This window comes from Suillus subaureus, assembly GCF_016647635.1.
Source record: "Suillus subaureus strain MN1 chromosome Unknown BJ212scaffold_1, whole genome shotgun sequence".
Classification (NCBI taxonomy): Eukaryota; Fungi; Basidiomycota; class Agaricomycetes; order Boletales; family Suillaceae; genus Suillus; species Suillus subaureus.
The window spans coordinates 2,263,922-2,279,493 of record NW_024538557.1 but is presented as its reverse complement, the minus strand read 5'-3'; the positions used below and the strand labels follow the sequence as shown (position 1 = coordinate 2,279,493).

At 48.6% G+C, this 15,572-nt stretch overlaps 7 protein-coding genes across 7 annotated transcripts; 2 read left to right on the top strand and 5 right to left on the bottom strand.

Moving 5' to 3' along the window:
* Positions 1 to 124: 124 nt before the first annotated feature.
* Positions 125 to 1,808, bottom strand: BJ212DRAFT_1443519 (P-loop containing nucleoside triphosphate hydrolase protein; the record flags this gene model as incomplete). The annotated part of the gene is made up of 10 exons (XM_041337840.1): positions 125 to 257; positions 316 to 359; positions 416 to 609; positions 661 to 721; positions 772 to 843; positions 898 to 995; positions 1,051 to 1,089; positions 1,137 to 1,330; positions 1,382 to 1,703; positions 1,736 to 1,808. 10 exons carry the CDS (start codon positions 1,806 to 1,808, stop codon positions 125 to 127), a joined length of 1,230 nt encoding a protein of 409 aa, XP_041200382.1.
* Positions 1,809 to 3,159: 1,351 nt separating this feature from the next.
* Positions 3,160 to 5,873, bottom strand: BJ212DRAFT_58743 (uncharacterized protein). The gene is made up of 2 exons (XM_041343587.1): positions 5,781 to 5,873; positions 3,160 to 5,732 (listed from the first exon to the last, which is right to left on the bottom strand). The coding sequence occupies exons 1-2, from the start codon at positions 5,812 to 5,814 to the stop codon at positions 3,520 to 3,522; spliced, it is 2,247 nt and encodes a 748-aa protein (XP_041200381.1). The 5' UTR covers positions 5,815 to 5,873; the 3' UTR covers positions 3,160 to 3,519.
* Positions 5,874 to 5,936: 63 nt separating this feature from the next.
* BJ212DRAFT_1494527 (uncharacterized protein) lies at positions 5,937 to 7,551 on the top strand (the record flags this gene model as incomplete). The annotated part of the gene is made up of 4 exons (XM_041341517.1): positions 5,937 to 6,002; positions 6,054 to 6,089; positions 6,145 to 6,194; positions 6,254 to 7,551. The coding sequence occupies 4 exons, from the start codon at positions 5,937 to 5,939 to the stop codon at positions 7,455 to 7,457; spliced, it is 1,356 nt and encodes a 451-aa protein (XP_041200380.1). The 3' UTR covers positions 7,458 to 7,551.
* Positions 7,552 to 7,644: 93 nt separating this feature from the next.
* Positions 7,645 to 8,822, top strand: BJ212DRAFT_1294776 (uncharacterized protein; the record flags this gene model as incomplete). The annotated part of the gene is made up of 5 exons (XM_041332250.1): positions 7,645 to 8,105; positions 8,157 to 8,366; positions 8,425 to 8,499; positions 8,559 to 8,747; positions 8,801 to 8,822. 5 exons carry the CDS (start codon positions 7,645 to 7,647, stop codon positions 8,820 to 8,822), a joined length of 957 nt encoding a protein of 318 aa, XP_041200379.1.
* Positions 8,823 to 9,053: 231 nt separating this feature from the next.
* Positions 9,054 to 12,379, bottom strand: BJ212DRAFT_1494521 (sphingomyelin phosphodiesterase; the record flags this gene model as incomplete). Its single annotated transcript, XM_041341516.1, has 19 exons — positions 11,921 to 12,379; positions 11,823 to 11,870; positions 11,451 to 11,762; positions 11,231 to 11,396; positions 11,055 to 11,175; positions 10,873 to 11,007; positions 10,804 to 10,825; positions 10,616 to 10,752; positions 10,424 to 10,566; positions 10,368 to 10,374; positions 10,208 to 10,311; positions 10,091 to 10,159; positions 9,946 to 9,990; positions 9,856 to 9,893; positions 9,742 to 9,801; positions 9,622 to 9,690; positions 9,546 to 9,571; positions 9,289 to 9,487; positions 9,054 to 9,200 (listed from the first exon to the last, which is right to left on the bottom strand). The coding sequence occupies exons 1-19, from the start codon at positions 12,143 to 12,145 to the stop codon at positions 9,054 to 9,056; spliced, it is 2,073 nt and encodes a 690-aa protein (XP_041200378.1). The 5' UTR covers positions 12,146 to 12,379.
* Positions 12,380 to 13,047: 668 nt separating this feature from the next.
* On the bottom strand, positions 13,048 to 14,265 carry BJ212DRAFT_58460 (uncharacterized protein). Its single transcript, XM_041343581.1, has 4 exons — positions 14,028 to 14,265; positions 13,629 to 13,687; positions 13,106 to 13,577; positions 13,048 to 13,056 (listed from the first exon to the last, which is right to left on the bottom strand). Exons 1-3 carry the CDS (start codon positions 14,058 to 14,060, stop codon positions 13,223 to 13,225), a joined length of 447 nt encoding a protein of 148 aa, XP_041200377.1. The 5' UTR covers positions 14,061 to 14,265; the 3' UTR covers positions 13,048 to 13,056; positions 13,106 to 13,222.
* Positions 14,205 to 15,191, bottom strand: BJ212DRAFT_58515 (uncharacterized protein). Its single transcript, XM_041343583.1, has 2 exons — positions 14,538 to 15,191; positions 14,205 to 14,483 (listed from the first exon to the last, which is right to left on the bottom strand). The coding sequence occupies exons 1-2, from the start codon at positions 15,045 to 15,047 to the stop codon at positions 14,472 to 14,474; spliced, it is 522 nt and encodes a 173-aa protein (XP_041200376.1). The 5' UTR covers positions 15,048 to 15,191; the 3' UTR covers positions 14,205 to 14,471.
* Positions 15,192 to 15,572: the final 381 nt, after the last annotated feature.

Genomic DNA, 15,572 nt, shown 5'->3' with positions numbered 1-15,572 from the left:
TGTATGTATTGCACTCGCTAGATCTGGATGGACACAGAAAGATATACCGCAACTGCAAAGATGCAACAACACAATACTAAGTACCATAAATCACAGGTATATCAAAGAATCGCAAAGTCAGAGACTAGATCAAATCCACCAATTGATTCGACACGGCTCTGTGTAATGAACGAGCTCCCTCCGATGGAACATAACTTGGCAGCACTTTCATCACAATTGCCTCCACATCTTGAGGGGACAGGGTCTTCGCAGCGTTGCTGGTGAGAGAGTACACCGTTTCGGCTGCGATTGCCATCTTTTTCTTCCACGGTGAACGGAATAAAAGGCAACACAGTGGTAACGCGGGACAGAAGCGAAGCCTGAAAGAGACAGTATCGGGGAGTCCGTAAAGGATTTGACCAGTTCAAGCACTTACTCCGAGGCATTGCGAGACATGAGGTCTTAAAAGATCCATGAGACCTCGGTACTCTTCTCGAGTAACGGGTTTGCTTGGATCTGGTCGGGAATCATGGTGCTCAAATACAAAGTTATGGCCTATATTGGATGTTCCAAGCCAGATTACTTTCGTAAGATCAACATGTCGCTTTCCCGTTTCAAGGGAGCAGCGGCCTTTGAAAAAGAGTAAAACATTGTCGTACTTACAATGTTATATGAACTCACCTAGCTCCCAAGGCATGAGAAGAGAGTACAACGCTTTAGGATCTTCTACCTTTTCAATCTCCTGAGGTAGAAATGAGTCAGTTTCGCAGAACAAGGTTGAGGGGAACGTACGTCGAGCACTACTACGCATCGCTCGCCTTCGTTGTTAAGCAGAAATTGGGCCAACGTATCCGAGGAAGGCTCCTTCACGGAAAAAATATCAAGGTGCATTCCATCAGCAGACAAAGCATAACAAACCTCATACGGACTCATAGAGTACGATTGCCATAGATCGTGCGTCGAGCGCAATGTGGTCATGTTAACAGTATGGGTGGGAATATCCAAGAGACTTCCAACTGCAAAAGAAACGATAAGTTAGAGAGGTGTAGCTCGTAAATACGAGTTACGGACATTTACGGGCCAGCAAGCTCTTCCCATGACCGCTTGGACCTAGGGGAGGTATAACGATGCACCCTGTACTTGGCTAGAGAACATACCGCAAAGCAGAACCACGATGGGAGCCACCGACAACCGTTGAGAGTGCATACTCAACACCCTGAAGAGTTGTTCTAATGCCCAATCTTGACCAATGAGATCATATCGAACTCTTGTGAGGGGCCGGAAGAATGAGCGATATATAAGCTGAGATGTTTGCCGAGTGTGTATCGAATCGGCTCTAGTAACATAGTATCTAAAAATTGAGTGAGCAAACGGTGATGAAAGCTTAAGGGGCACTACGCACCTCGTAGCGGGATCCATTCCTTCTGGCATCGTCTCTCCAGGCTGTGAATGTGAGCCTGAAACACCCTCACTTCCCTCCGATGACACTTGTGCAGATGGATTTAATTCTGGATTACGCAGCGCCGATGGATCTGCGCCATAGGCTAATAGGGCCTTGACAATCTCATTCTTGTGCGACAACTTGTCATTGGTCAAAGTAAAGGCCAGGGCGGACTGAGGACCAACTTGGTCGTTTGGTCCAGCTTCGCCGCTCTCAAGCACCTGTCGCACTTCATTAACATCGTCGCTCGCAATGGCAAACAAGAGAGTCGGCTTTGGCGTCGCTATCGCATGAACCGGAGCTTCGAGAACAGACGAAGGCCGTGGAGGAAGGCCGGAGGCGGAACGACGAATTGTGCGTGTGTATTCATTGACATCTTCCTCTTCATCGTTGTATGCCAAACTGAGAGTTGACAGTCGGTGTGGCAGGAGGTGGAGCGGCTGATTAAAATCACGAGAACCTCCTCGGTAGCGCGAAAGGCGCCAAGACGGAGCCTGTTGGACTGGTGCCGAGTGCAACTGGCACTCCCTCTGCGTAGAAGGAACAAGAGACGAGGGAGCAGGAGTAAATGCGAACGATGACGAAGAACTATCATGAGCGGGCGTGAGGGTATTGTGAATATGCTCGGGAATATGCTCGGGTATGCTTGATAAACATGGTGAAGGCAGCTGCCCACACAAATCAGACTGGCACTGAGGGCAAAAACATGATTAGATTACGTACCAGTGAATTATGCGATAGCGAAGTACTAGATGATACATTGGGCGAATGAGGTGAAGACGAGTTGAAGCTATGGTCTGTATTCAAGAATCAGCACTACGATGGCCGAAGAGGTAGTCGAAGTACCGACCGGATAATATATTAGACATGATGGACGAGGTCGATGATACGGACGACCTCGGATTGAGCAAACTAGACTGAAGGCGAACCTGAGTGATGGTGTACAGGAATTACTGTCGTTTGGCAACTCACCAGCCTGAGAGGTTTTAATCCAGTAGTGGATGGTTCTTGCTGCAGTTCAACAGGAGACAGGAGCCGGTCGGTCGATGGTGGTCTTGGTGGAAAGAACTTGTTGAGTTGCTGCGGGGCAGCGTTCGCACTGGCAGTGTCACTCTCTCGTCTCGTTGCCGGATGAAAAACAGGTGAAACGGAGGATGAGGGCTGAATATCCTGCAGCGGTCTTCTGGCTACAAACTACAGGGACATACATGAGTGACAATTAAAGAATGTCGCTTCAGAGGCCTACCTGTGGATTGACACGTCGAAAACCGAACGGTACCTTTGTGCTCCTTGCTTCCCGCGACGAAAGATTTGACGTTACTGGAGCTGAGACGGAGGGACTTGCTGTAGACGAAAGCCCGTCTGTATCGGAGAACCATCGCTTCGTATCACGTCCATTCGAGAGGGATAGAATAAGTGGTAGACTCTGAGCAGTAGACGATGAAGATGGCTGAGCTTCATAGGTCGATGGAATATGTATTGTGAGATTCGGTGGAGCTCTATGTGTTGCAGGGGACTCCGCCCTAACTAACACGGAAGAATGTTTCTCCTCATGATCATGTGCTGTTGATTCAAGAACAGATGCTGGATGCAGATTCGGAGATTCCCTCGTCTCATAGGATAGTTTCACGGCAGTGACCTCCATACTTGGCAAATCAGTGGGTTGTGCATCCACGCCTTGATCGTCAAGCGCTTGTAGGAAGTCCGCATGATCGTCCAAATTGGTGTCAACGAGGGTGGCCGGGATGAAGGCCACGGGTGATGGAGGAAAATAAGGAGCACTCGGAGACTGCAAATCGGGTTTCACGGTGACATCTGAGATAGCACGATTCCTCTGTACAAATTCAATGATCGAAGGAGCATCTACAGAACCAAGAGTCGCAACCGAGGGATCGTTGACAGTACTAGTGTCAACCAGTGATTCGTCGTGAAAATGAGCTGCCTGGATATCCTGCTTCCTCTGAAGTAAGAATGCATCTATGTCACGAGTTCCGATGGCTTGCCCGGCAGTCGCCGCTGGTAAAGATACCAGGTCATCCAAGAGACCTTCAGTGCTATGTTGGCCACGAAGCGCATCGCCCTCGTCGAGTTCAACAGTGCTAACGCTCATGCCCTCCTCGACAGACAAGACACCTTCCACGCCACTCCAACGACGAAGGTTGGCGGAAAAGTTGCCTTAATTGAGGGCTCCAAGACGTGCGCACGCCAGCCTCGTCGTGATCGAAGTCTGTATCGTCAGATAAGAATATCACAGGAGACATTGAAGACATGCGCAAAGCCTGTTGGACATCCGCATTCAGAGCGTCATGCCACGAATCATGATGACCATCAGTCTGGACATCTGAACCACTTCCGGTTGTGTCTAGAGCATCTCCTGCAGGCACTGGCATGTCGTCGGAAAGGGAAAATACATGCCCGATGTGGGCTAGAAGTTCACGGGAGATCCTTGGCCGCTCGCTGGGGCGGGCGATGGACAACTCTCGACTTTCGGTTGGGTAGCTTGCATAAAGATGATCTTCCCGGAGTCCGTATCCGTCCATATCATCATCATCATCCCGTACCGGCGATAAAGTAGGAGACTGCGCTGGTATGAGACCACTCTGCTGTGGCGAAGGAGGTTGAGAGAAAACGGTCTCTTGAGTCATGTCGTCAGCCGTGTAGTCGCACTCAACGGAGAGTATGGATGTATTCGGAGATGAGCGACCAGACGGGAAAGTGCCTAAAGATAACAGCGACACCTTTAATGACAATTCTCCCTCCATAAACTCGCTGTCAATCAAATACGAAGAAACCGAGGGGGTAATGACGTCATCGGCTCTGCTGACGATATGAACGTCGGAAGCAGCGGGTTCGGGTAATGGAGAAGGCGGAAGGCTGCAAAATTCCATGCCGACGAGCACTGCTTCCCGGGATGGAAAAATCCCTTTAACAGAGGACGGGCAAGCCGTAGATGACGAAAGCGGAGAAACCAATAAATCTAGAGGGCTGTCAGCATCGAAAGTCGCATGTTCGGTGTCAGCCTCCGGCGCGGAATCGGGCTGAAGTGATGGTGCTTCTAAGGTGCTGTCATGAATTGGCGCACTCTCGGAAATGATAACGGATGGCTGTTTTGGAAAGGATGGTTCTACTGGAGGACTTAAAGGAGGTGTTAACACTATCCCAGCGAGACGGACAGTGGGGGAGAGAGGCTCTTCGTCAAGATCAGACGACACATCATAGGCATCTAAAATAGATAAAGTCGAGGATGTGTCATCTTCATGCTCTTCGGTCACCACTGGTTGGCGGGGGGAAGGTCGGACGCCGCGAACATCATATGACACGCGTCTATCTTGTAACAAAGATACTGAAGCACGGCGAGAGGGTGTTGAATTGAATGCAATGCTATTGCGCATGGAATGAGGTGGAGAACGAGCCAGCAGCGCCGGTCCCGTCCAACTGTCGGCATAGCCCGAGTCGATAGAGTCTTGCCGCTTTGGCGGAAAGTTGTAGCTGTACATTGAGAAAGGCCGCAAGCGTGCAGAAAGCTCGACAGGAGATAGAAGGTCATTGTAAACTTCTTGTCCTGAATTGTCCAAGGGCTCCTCCATTGGCAAGTCATGAGGGCATGCAAGGAGTGACAAGACAGAGCTGGCAGTACTCATAGAAGAGAACCTGGAAGGCGGGGTGGGGAATCGCAAGATAGTCATTGAAATGAATTGCGACCTGTCTTCTCCAGCCTCTTCAGGGTCCTGTTCCTGTTCTTCTTCCCCGTCCTCGTCACCCACCACATACAAAGGAAGCACATCCCCAACCTCTTTAGAATCATCTGAGCCAATATCACGACATGCGAGTATCTCCTGTATTTCCCCTGCATCCCGAGGCACTTCAACAACAGAAGAGTCCTGAGTATCACATAAATCTGATTCTTCCACTAACGCAGAAACGTCCATGGAGAAACCAATCATGGTGGTATCTGCTGGGGAATTCGGCAAAAAAATATCGTTCATGTTAGCAGGTCGAGGTGTGAGTGTTTCGCCGTCCTCGCTAGTTGGGCCAATTACATCTTGAAGAACCGAAAGTAAACCAAAATAACGAGAAGTGTCATCCACCGGGCTGACAAGTTGAGTAGAGCGTGGGCTCGCAGAGTTGATCACGACCGAAGGAGGATTTAAAACGGTCCTTGGAGGCAAAAACACGCGTGACCCGACAGGCTGCGCGACGTGCACGTCAACAAGTGACTGGCCGGGAGGGTTCTTTACTTTGATATCGTGAAGGAAGTTGCACGAATCCGCGAACAGACAGCGTCCTTGAGAGTAAAACGGACACGGGCGCGCTATAAAAAATCAAAATATATACATATAAGATATACGCAGAAACAAACTTCTCTGGCGCCATGGAGGGTCCTGAACTGTCATTCCACTGATTCATCGAACGACCATGGACGCGGACGGTGTACAGAACATTTGCTTCCGTTATTGAACCAAAGGCCACAACTATAATAAGAAATATTACAACGGACCCCAGATACCACCCTCCAATGGCCCGTCTCCCCCAAGTCGCCCGCCTCATTCTCTTCACTGGCCCAAATTGCTCGCTTTGTGACGTCGGTATTGTTTTCTTTTTCTTTATAAAACTTTCTAATCATTCATGCTAGGTTGCAAAATTAGAATTGGCAAAAGTCAGGCAGTCAGTACGTTGCAACTCAAAACTCAAATGCGACATACAAGTTGCTGATGAACGAGTAGTATCAATTCGACCTTGAAATAGTCAACATACAGGATAAAGGCCAGGAAAGGTGGAAGAAGAAATACGTCTACTGGATTCCCGCGCTCCATCTGGATGGGAGGGAGATAGCGAAAGGTCGCTGGGATACCTCCACCGTACTCGAATCCATGAGGCAGCGGAATGCGGCACTGGAAGCTCAGGAGGAAGCTGTTTAGAGAGTAGTCCTTGCGGTTCAAATGTTGCTCGCAACTTTTACATCGATACCTCTGGATCAGCTTGGTTCCAAGAATTGTCACCTCAGTTATGCTTTTATGACAGACACGTTTCGGATATCCTAGGCGAGAATCGAAGTCCGTCCCCTACACTCCACGATGCTCGCTTTTGTTTTAACTGTGGCTCGCCTGATCACATCGTCGGATCCTGTCCTGAACAGCACAATCGTCCCCTCATCGCGCTGTCGCGGCAACTCTTCAATTTTTTGCGCTCTGACTCGGATGGGGAAACGAGGGAACCGGGCAGGTTTCATGTTGTTGAAGCTTGGAAGAAACAACGGCTTGAATGGTTGGAGTGTTTCCAGCCTGGAAAGGTTGTTGGTCCCACCTTGCGCGAAGCTTTGGGCTTGCAGCACGGAGACTCAGGTCATCAGTGTGCATGGCTATATAACATGTCATATTGGGGCTATCCTGCAGGATGGATAAGTGATACCGATCCAAGGGATACTGTTCGCCAAAGAATTTTGGGAGACTTCCGCACTCTAGCACACAGCCATCCACTTGAGGATCCCGATGACTCTTTCCTCATAGTTAGTGACGAAGAGGACCGCGAAGTAATCGACCTAAGTCTTGCAACGTCTTTCTATCCTAAATCAGGCGGGGACGAAACACCAGTTGTCGATGATACTTTGTCGACCAATTCTGACTTGGAGCCTCGCTCATTGACACCCCGCAGGTGGGCAACATACCCCAATGATTATTTCTCCTCGGACCACCTCGCTGTCTATAACGGAATGACATTCATGCCATCGGACGTCGCCAATTCTCGTCACAGTATTACCTTCACTGCAGAAAGAAGAGCTCTTTGGGAGCAAATCATATCAGGAACTCAATCTGCAAAAGCACCTGTTCCCCCCTGGAGATTACCTGGGGCATTTTCTTCCCTGCAATCGCACATCGAGTACCAACCACCTCCACCCCCCTCCGCCCCCCCTCCACTGCCACCTTCTCCACCTCCATTCCCGCCGTCGCCGCCTGCATACCCTCAATACTGTGCACTAGTCGCGGACGATGACTCAAATAACGGCGACATGGACATGGATCTTTCAGACGATGAATAGCGCGCTTCACCCCTATGCTAGCATGCTCTCGTACTTCACAAATCATAGGGGTATCATATGAGTCAGTAAACTCCGCGATGCTGCCCGCACTCGAGTTTGAGTACATCATGACATCATGACGGATGCTAAGGACATTAGGAGTCTGGTCGACAACCTGGTCTACGTCAACTCATGAATCAAATCTACCATGTCTCGCTCAATATGCATCACTGCCGCTGATGGCCAGACTGGCCACTTGATTACCGAACTGCTCCTCTCCAACCAGTTCAGACCGAAGTTCAAAGAATTATTTTGCGTCACCCTCCACCCCGAGAAATGCAAAGATCTCGAAACGATGGGGGCTAAAATCATCGCTCATAAACACAGTGATCCCGCGGGGCTTGTGCAATCCCTTAAGGAATCTGGTGCAGACACCATATTCATGATCCCTCCTGCACACGCCCATAAGCTTCGACTCGCACGGGACGTGCTCAAGGCTGTGGCAGCCGCTGAGATCAAAAACACAGTCTTGCTCAGTGCAGCTGGGACTGACCTTGCTGAGGAAAAGGCTCAACCCCACCTTCGCCAATTCACAAAGATCGAAACCGAAATGATGCACTTGCGGTATACGGGGGGCACGAAGGCAGGGACAAGCCAGTGTATCATTCGGTAAGAGCTACGATACCTTCAAAATTTCCGGCATCACTTATTGTTGCAAAGCGCCGGGTATTACGCCGAAAACCTATTGCTCTATGAAAAGGACATGAAGAATAACGGAAGGCTTCGCCTGCCGATCGGTGATGTGAATTCGTTCGCCCCTATCGCGCTTGGCGATGTTGTCAAGGCCGTAGCGAACATTCTTGTCAGTGAAGGGCCGAAAGGTTTGAGTGATAGATTCCGAGGCCAGTTGATCACGCTTACGGGGCCCACGTATGCATATCTTGAGTTCTTGAATTATACAAACCGCCTTAATCACCCCCTAACACAGGATGTGCAACGGTGTTGAACTAGCCGCTGCAGCTTCCCAAGCTGGAGTTAACATTGAATTCACCGATATCTCTGAGTAAGCCTATGACATACGTTCCCAGTATTTACTTTGTTGAGCTGATGTATTTTTTTCAGCACGGAAGCGAAGCAGCTACTTGAATCGGACACTGATGTTGACGACTCCGAGAAACAGTATCTTCTCGAGTACTACTCGCTTGTACGCGAGGGGAAAACGAACTATGTCAGTACTCTTGATTTCGCGCCCATAACAGGGGAAGGACCTACGAACCCCCCTGACTTTTTCAAAACGTATGGGTCGGCAAAGTGAGTCACACTCTCTTGAGTTCGTCTTCCCCAATCAAACATTGTCATCTTAGACATCACATCGTCTGTCAGTGAATGGAGAATTGGCAAAGCAAACCAGGCCTTGGAAAATCGTCTGACCAAAAGCCAAAAGTATCGTTATTAATCTTTTTATGCGAGAACTGTATGATACGCTTATGTGGACTAGCAGGTACTTCAAGAAGTTGAGGATTTGGAAGTTCTGAACGTTCGATTGTCGGTATTGACGACTACTTATGTATAACGCGCCTATTCGCAAATGGTCCATGACAACTTTAATGTAAACTACTACTGCACTGATCCGTAACCTGACGCGCAGTTCTGCTTGGCGATGCTAGCAGAACCACTACGAATGTAGCAGATTCTAGCAAGAGGGCATTTGCCCGTGCATGGCGGGGTGAGTATCGAGCCCTTTCCTTGGTATGAATTGAAGGCCTAGGAACAAGTAAGACAACAAGTTAAAAATATCCAGTCACAAACTTACCCGCATCAAAGTCGGGTCCACTTCCATCTCTGAAATAACATGTATAGCGACGGTGGTGGAAAAGAAGAAACACGCACGCTCAGTCACAAGATGCCACCAGGTCGCGTTCAGTGGGTCGGTTGCTCCCCAGGTAATGTTTCCTCCATATGCCTCACGAGTGCTATACTCGAACTCGAAAGTAGGGCCGAATTGAGTCTGCGAGTCCAGCGCAGGATAATCGTTGACGTAACTCTTCCAGCTGCAGGGAACTTGTAAGCAAAAGACCAGCTAATGACAGCAGTCCAGAGAAAACTGACGTATAAGCCTCGACCACTTCAAAAGTCTGCGTGGATGTATAAGCTAGATTTAGCAGATGTTAGCAGGAAAACCTACAGCAGAGTCAATTTCATAAACACGGAACCCAGAGTTTAGGTTGGTGAGGGGTGTTACAGATGGCCCAGTCTGGAAGCCGAGTTAGATTGATCGTTACCATGAACTCGTCAAAGGACACACCCATGATACCGCCTGAGCGGTCTCAGCACTTATATTCGTACCATTATTGGCATAGAAGATCTGGACCAGGAAGATATGTCAGCGTTCCCTTTATGAAGTGGCATTGGCTCATACGGATAGCTGGTCCTCGTGTGTATGACCCCAGAAAATGTCTGATCATGTGAGTCGTCAAACTTGTTCGAACATCATAGAGAAATAACATACTGGCAATGACGTGAGGGGAAAAGCGATCAACACTAGGTATATCAGCTCCACGTAGAGTAAATTTGACATCCAGCAGACTTACATTTGGTAAACTAACGCAAACGCTGCTCAGCAAATTGCACATTGATCGGGAAGTTAAACTTACAGAGATTGGTTGGGTTCGGCAACGAATTAGAACCATCCCAACCGCTAACGACGTGGCCAATGATCCAAACTGAGCATCATCAGGTCGGTTGAAATGTAGTACCACCTATCAGCGCACCTCGGTCTCCCGCGTCTTCCGCATCCTGAAGTTCATCGGTGAGGAACCTCATTATTCCAGAAACGTCTGGTTCGGATGAGTTGATATAATTGAAGTAGTTTGACCTTTGCACAGTTTAGATCATGGAGCTTTGACCGTATCTAGACCATTGATCACGTACCTGTACCCTGTAGACCAGTTTGTCAGTGCTCATGCCAGTTAAACGTTTCGCCTCACATAAGTTGGTATCCAAGCTGATTACCCTCAGGCCATCTGCACGCTTGACCATGTATGCTGCATAGTGAGCGCGCGAAAACTCGACGGAAGCCTCCGGAAGCCATCCCTTTTGCTCCCATAACGCTGTAACGTGGTCGTATAGCCTAGTAGATTGGTAACGCATGAAGTGGAAACTGATGAGAGAAATTTTACCAGCTGAACTGTTGCCCCAAAGCGCCCCCTAGGGATAAAGGTGAAGCTAGATCTGGTAGACAAGTATCGTGATTTCCGAGTGTAGCATAGGTAGGGCCAGGTCCGAGCATGCGCTTGAATAGATCATAAAGGACGACCTGCCAGGATGCATGATATGTAACGGTCCAATTTTGAAACACAAATATTACCTCAGAGTACTCGTTCAAAGCCCTTGAAGGGAAGTGAGAAAAGACGGATAATAAGTATTAAATACGTACCTAGACTGCTGGTTTTCTGGGTCATGCGCCAACATGTCGCCAGTGAACAAAGTAAAGTCGAAGCCAGTTGATTCAGTTCCGGTCAACTGTGGGATGGCCTCTAGCACGGACGTGATCAATGAATATGGAGCGTCGCTAAAAAGACATCAAAACGTGTTCCTTCAGTGAAGGCGAGCTCTAACCAGAGGAACGAGCCGTATCGTGGCGCAGGAAGGAGGGGTGTCTGAGGGCTGAGAGAATTGTAAGCATTGTCGCGGCAACACAAACCACTGGTGCAGTTTGCTTCCGCGCCGTTCGCATAACCTGGTAAAAGAAGATCAATGGAGATAAACAATGTATACGTGTAAATGCCGCGCACGGGGATCAATATGCAGGTCCGAAATATGCAAGACTTTGAGCAGTTGGCCACTGGGCTGCTTCGGAGGGGGAAGAGGGTTGGGCTTTGGCTTTGCAAACCAGCCGGTGAGGTTGAGAGTCGTTGTCGTAGGCGCTGGACATAAACCAAGGAACTCAGAGCAAATCGACTGGAAAACATCGTGAGATACAAAACATTCTTCCGTTTCAGCGACTTGTTTTACCTGTCCGTCGTATCCTCCAACATCGGCAAAAGATACAACTTGAGTAATGATCGGTCCCATGACGAGGGGTCCATAACTTTTTTCGCAAGAGGATGAATAATTGAAGTACTCGCAAAGCGTCAGAGCCAGATTCGTCCCTTGTTCAGGAGCCGCAAGAGCAAGAAATTTTGCTACTTCTAGGGAGGCCTGGCACCGTGCACATGTACTAAACATTGGGTTTATTGCAATAGACTTGATCTGCGCTACCGCTTGTTGAAGAAGCTTTTGGGAGGACGCCTTGGGTGGAAGCGGGTGAGGATCCACGGTGTCATACTGTCAAAGCCGGAGGGTTAAAACGATAAAACCGACGCGCACAGTGGGAGTGCACGTTACCTGGGGAATGTTTTGCGGGTCTGTCAGGGAAAAGGGAAAGATTTCATGCTGAAGAGCGAGTTAGTTTCAGTTGCGCAACAGTTGCAGTAGACATTTACCGTGACAGGATCTGAAATGACTGGCTGCGGCTGCGCAGAGGTAGCCGTTGGACTATTATAGTAATGAGAGTAGAGAGAAGTTGGGAACGCTCCTGGGACCGCATATGAAGAGGGAACAGTACTAGTAGTGCTATCCTCTGCAGCCAGGACGAACTCGGATCCCTGCAAGTAGTGACTCCAAGCTAAAGTGGCTAAACCTAAGAAATACCTGGTTTTAACAAACATTCCAAGCCTCGTGAAGTAGGAAGATGAACTGCAGGTACGAGGGCTTCGCACAATACGATGAAATTCCGGCTCATTATTTCATTAAAGGCTAGACTCTCGTGTGAGGGATCTATCGGTTACTTCGAACGTTCGAACGCCGCGTGTTGATATTGATCAGGTGCCCTTGCACGCGGATGCAGTGCCCAATCAGGAAGTGAATATTAATAGGCCCGATAAGACGGTAATTAAACTTCGTCACTATGGATAGTATGTACTTAAAGCTTAAGCCCGCACTACACATATATATACCAAGCTGTTCGAGCGCTCACTCCAAACGTTGCCTGGAAAAACTCGGGAGGGTACTATCAGCGCCGTTCAGCTTTGGGATTCAATATTATACCCCCCATGTATTGACTTTGCGCTTTTACCTTTAGACTTCGTATTACCTTCTTGACAGTATCAGCTTCGACACCATGTGCAACGCAATCCGTTTTGTAGCTTCTTGCTTCTTGACCACACGAACCACCCGCTCGTCCATTCACCGGTATCACTACCTAATGTCATGGTCTCTCGTATTTAGTTCGCGTCGTCCCATCACATACCTCAGTATTGTTCTTGAACTTACTGAGTGTGTGCTCTCGCTAGTTATTCTAGCGCGACCACCATGTGCACGTCACAAACGTGTCTGGGACGCAATGTTCAGAACATCGACGAATGTCCAAATTGAGAAGCTTGGGCAATGTCACAGCAGGAAAGTAGAAGGAGGACCATCTAGAATACTTGCACACCGATTATGAATTGCATTCCTTCTCCCTGGTTTTGAGGTTGCCCTCATCGTGCGCTGGCAACGTGATCTCTGGACCTACTAAAACAAACCCTGCTGCCATTCCAAGAACCGGTGCTTCATTCAAGGCATTTTACTCCGAGCTGTCCTGAAATGTTTCGTTGGCCAAAAAATGCAATGTTTGAAAAGCGAGGTACAATATAACAGTCCAATAACAATACATACATTTATACTCCGGCCAGTTCGGACACAAAGGTGCCCCACACTCCATGCAATCTTCGTCAAAATCGTCTATGTATTCCTGGCAATGAGCGTTAGCCATGGCACAAAACCCCGCAGGATAATAATTTGCATCCCGTCACGAGGACTACACCCTTGTTTGACAGTGAAAGCCCTTCCTCGTCGGGTATATCTTCCTCCGCGCAATCTTTGCATAGTGTTGTCTTTCGACACTCCGTGCGTGCACGGATATGTCTACACGGGCCTTCGAAGCAATCAAACGTCTGACATCCCGGACAACGTCGACCGCTCCTCTGAATTTCTTTCTGAGCACATAGCTCACAAACCCAGGTTCGTCCACAAGGGCAAGTTACATGACTGCGATTGACTTTAAAACAATCAAGACAAACATCCGGATCATCATGTACACGAGGCCGCCAGATGTGCTTGCTGCGCTTCTTCCATGAGCATTCCAAGACGTATCAAGCAACAGGCGCATACCTTGATTCTCGCGAACTTGAGTTGCTTTTTCCAGATGGATCTGCGCCCTCTCGGTGAATCTGTTGGAAATGGACATGAGATATATTGAAGATGTGATCAACGAGTCGCTCGTAAAAATCCTACGAAACAACATCATTCGAGTGCAAGGTGTTTTGGATGCAAAGTCGTGCATACCTGGATATCAACGTCGAGGAGACCCAACATTGACCATCCATTGTCAGGCCCAGCGTAAGTGGTGTTTGTCCTCGATGACGACGGCGTGTGCTTGGCCATCTACGTACACCATGTCTCCTCAGACTCCACTGATTAGTCGCCTTGAACAGTTTTTCGGCGCAGCCGTACAATGGAGAATAAGATCATTGCACAAGTCAAAGAAATGATTTCATCAAAATAACATACCTCCCTGCAAATACTGGACTTGGACAGTCCCATACTGAAGCTCTCGCTCGCATCATTTCCACCTGGTTCTTCATTGACCAAGTTAGCATGTTGATTGGGAGTTTTGGGGTGAAATCAGCACCCATCTCGTATCTTTAAGAGTTGCTATTCTGCATGTCATAGGAGTAGCCTCGAATACCTGAGCTTTGGATATATTCACGTTCAGGGAATATCCGCCTCATTCGTTTGTGTACATCTCGGAGACGTTTTCGCAAAAGCAAATGTTTGCATTCGGGAAGTAATACGAAAACCTGAACGGGTAAAATTACTTCGAAAGCCAAAGCACATCGAGCGAAAGTGACAAAAGGTTTTGTCGACATCCGTCTGTCAAAACTCGCTACTGGCCGATTCCGAGTCGACAGACTTCCCTCGGCTGCGAGTATCCTGAAGCTGCCACATGCACAACTAGAAGTCTTCCTTATTTCGATATGTCAATGCCAACCAAAATTTGTTGTTTAAAAATCGACATACCTCGCACCCCCGACACCCATCTTCCGTGGCGCAAGTCAGGCACATAAGCTCCCCACATTCCGGACACTCTTCGTAGTCCGTGCAATCGCGGCAATGAACACTGTTACAAGATTCACAACGGGATTCACGCTCGTTAAAGCAGTCTATACAGATTCTGCCCCGACATTCTTCGCACGTCGCCACAAGGAATGCGCTCTTGTTTGCGCTTGAAGACTCCTCCTCGTCAGCCATGTCTTCTTCCATGCAATCGTTGCATAGCGTCATCGTGCGACAATCCGCGCACACGTCAATGTATCTGCACCTGAAGAAACAAAAGCAGTTCTGACATTTTGGACAGCGTCCACAATGATTCAGAATTTTCTCCTCAGTGGCACACGTGCCACAAATCCAGTTGTCCTCGCAGAGACAAAGTATGTGACCGTCCATGGGTCTGACGCAATCAGGACAGATTACGCCACCAATAAAATGTGCGCGAGAGGAACAGTCGTATTGGCTGCACTTCTTCGTCATTGCAAGGGTCGAAAAGCATGACTGACACGAAGATACAAAACTAATGAGGTTGGCACCTTTACAGCAACTGTTATCGCAGGTGACATTCGAACAACCATGACATATGACGAGAAGGTGAGAGCAGATCGGACAACGAGGATAGTTTGACGAGGATGATGAAATGGGTGTTTCAAGTGCTCCAATTGCTTGTGAATGGGATATCAAACTATGATCGACGAGTCGCTGGTAATAGTTCTACGAAACATTGTCATTTGAATGTGAAGTGCTTGAACACTGAGTTGTACGCACTTGGAGACCGACCTCTGAGAGACTTTGATTCATCACTGACTATCTGTGCCCCCGCGTTCGCTGTGAGAACCTACTTATCAGGTTTTCATCTTTGAGTTTACGTGTCCTCATGCTGTGCGGTGGTCTCGAAACTAGATGGTTTAGGAAGGGGCGAAAGCGCGTTCTAGGAACTATGCTCACTGTACTGGTCCGGATATTTCCGGTGTTCCTAGAATGTCGGCGTCGAGAGTAGCTGTG

Coding starts and splice junctions, on each gene's coding strand:
- BJ212DRAFT_58743 (XM_041343587.1), bottom strand. CDS start 5,814: ATGACAGTTCAGGACCCTCCATGGCGCCAGAGAA. Junction 5,733..5,780: donor CCCTCCATGGCGCCAGAGAA/GTTTGTTTCTGC, acceptor GATTTTTTATAG/CGCGCCCGTGTCCGTTTTAC.
- BJ212DRAFT_58460 (XM_041343581.1), bottom strand. CDS start 14,060: ATGGGACTGTCCAAGTCCAGTATTTGCAGGGAG. Junction 13,688..14,027: donor AGTCCAGTATTTGCAGGGAG/GTATGTTATTTT, acceptor CATTTCCAACAG/ATTCACCGAGAGGGCGCAGA. Junction 13,578..13,628: donor TCAAGTTCGCGAGAATCAAG/GTATGCGCCTGT, acceptor GAAGAAGCGCAG/CAAGCACATCTGGCGGCCTC.
- BJ212DRAFT_58515 (XM_041343583.1), bottom strand. CDS start 15,047: ATGACGAAGAAGTGCAGCCAATACGACTGTTCCTCTCGCGCACATTTT.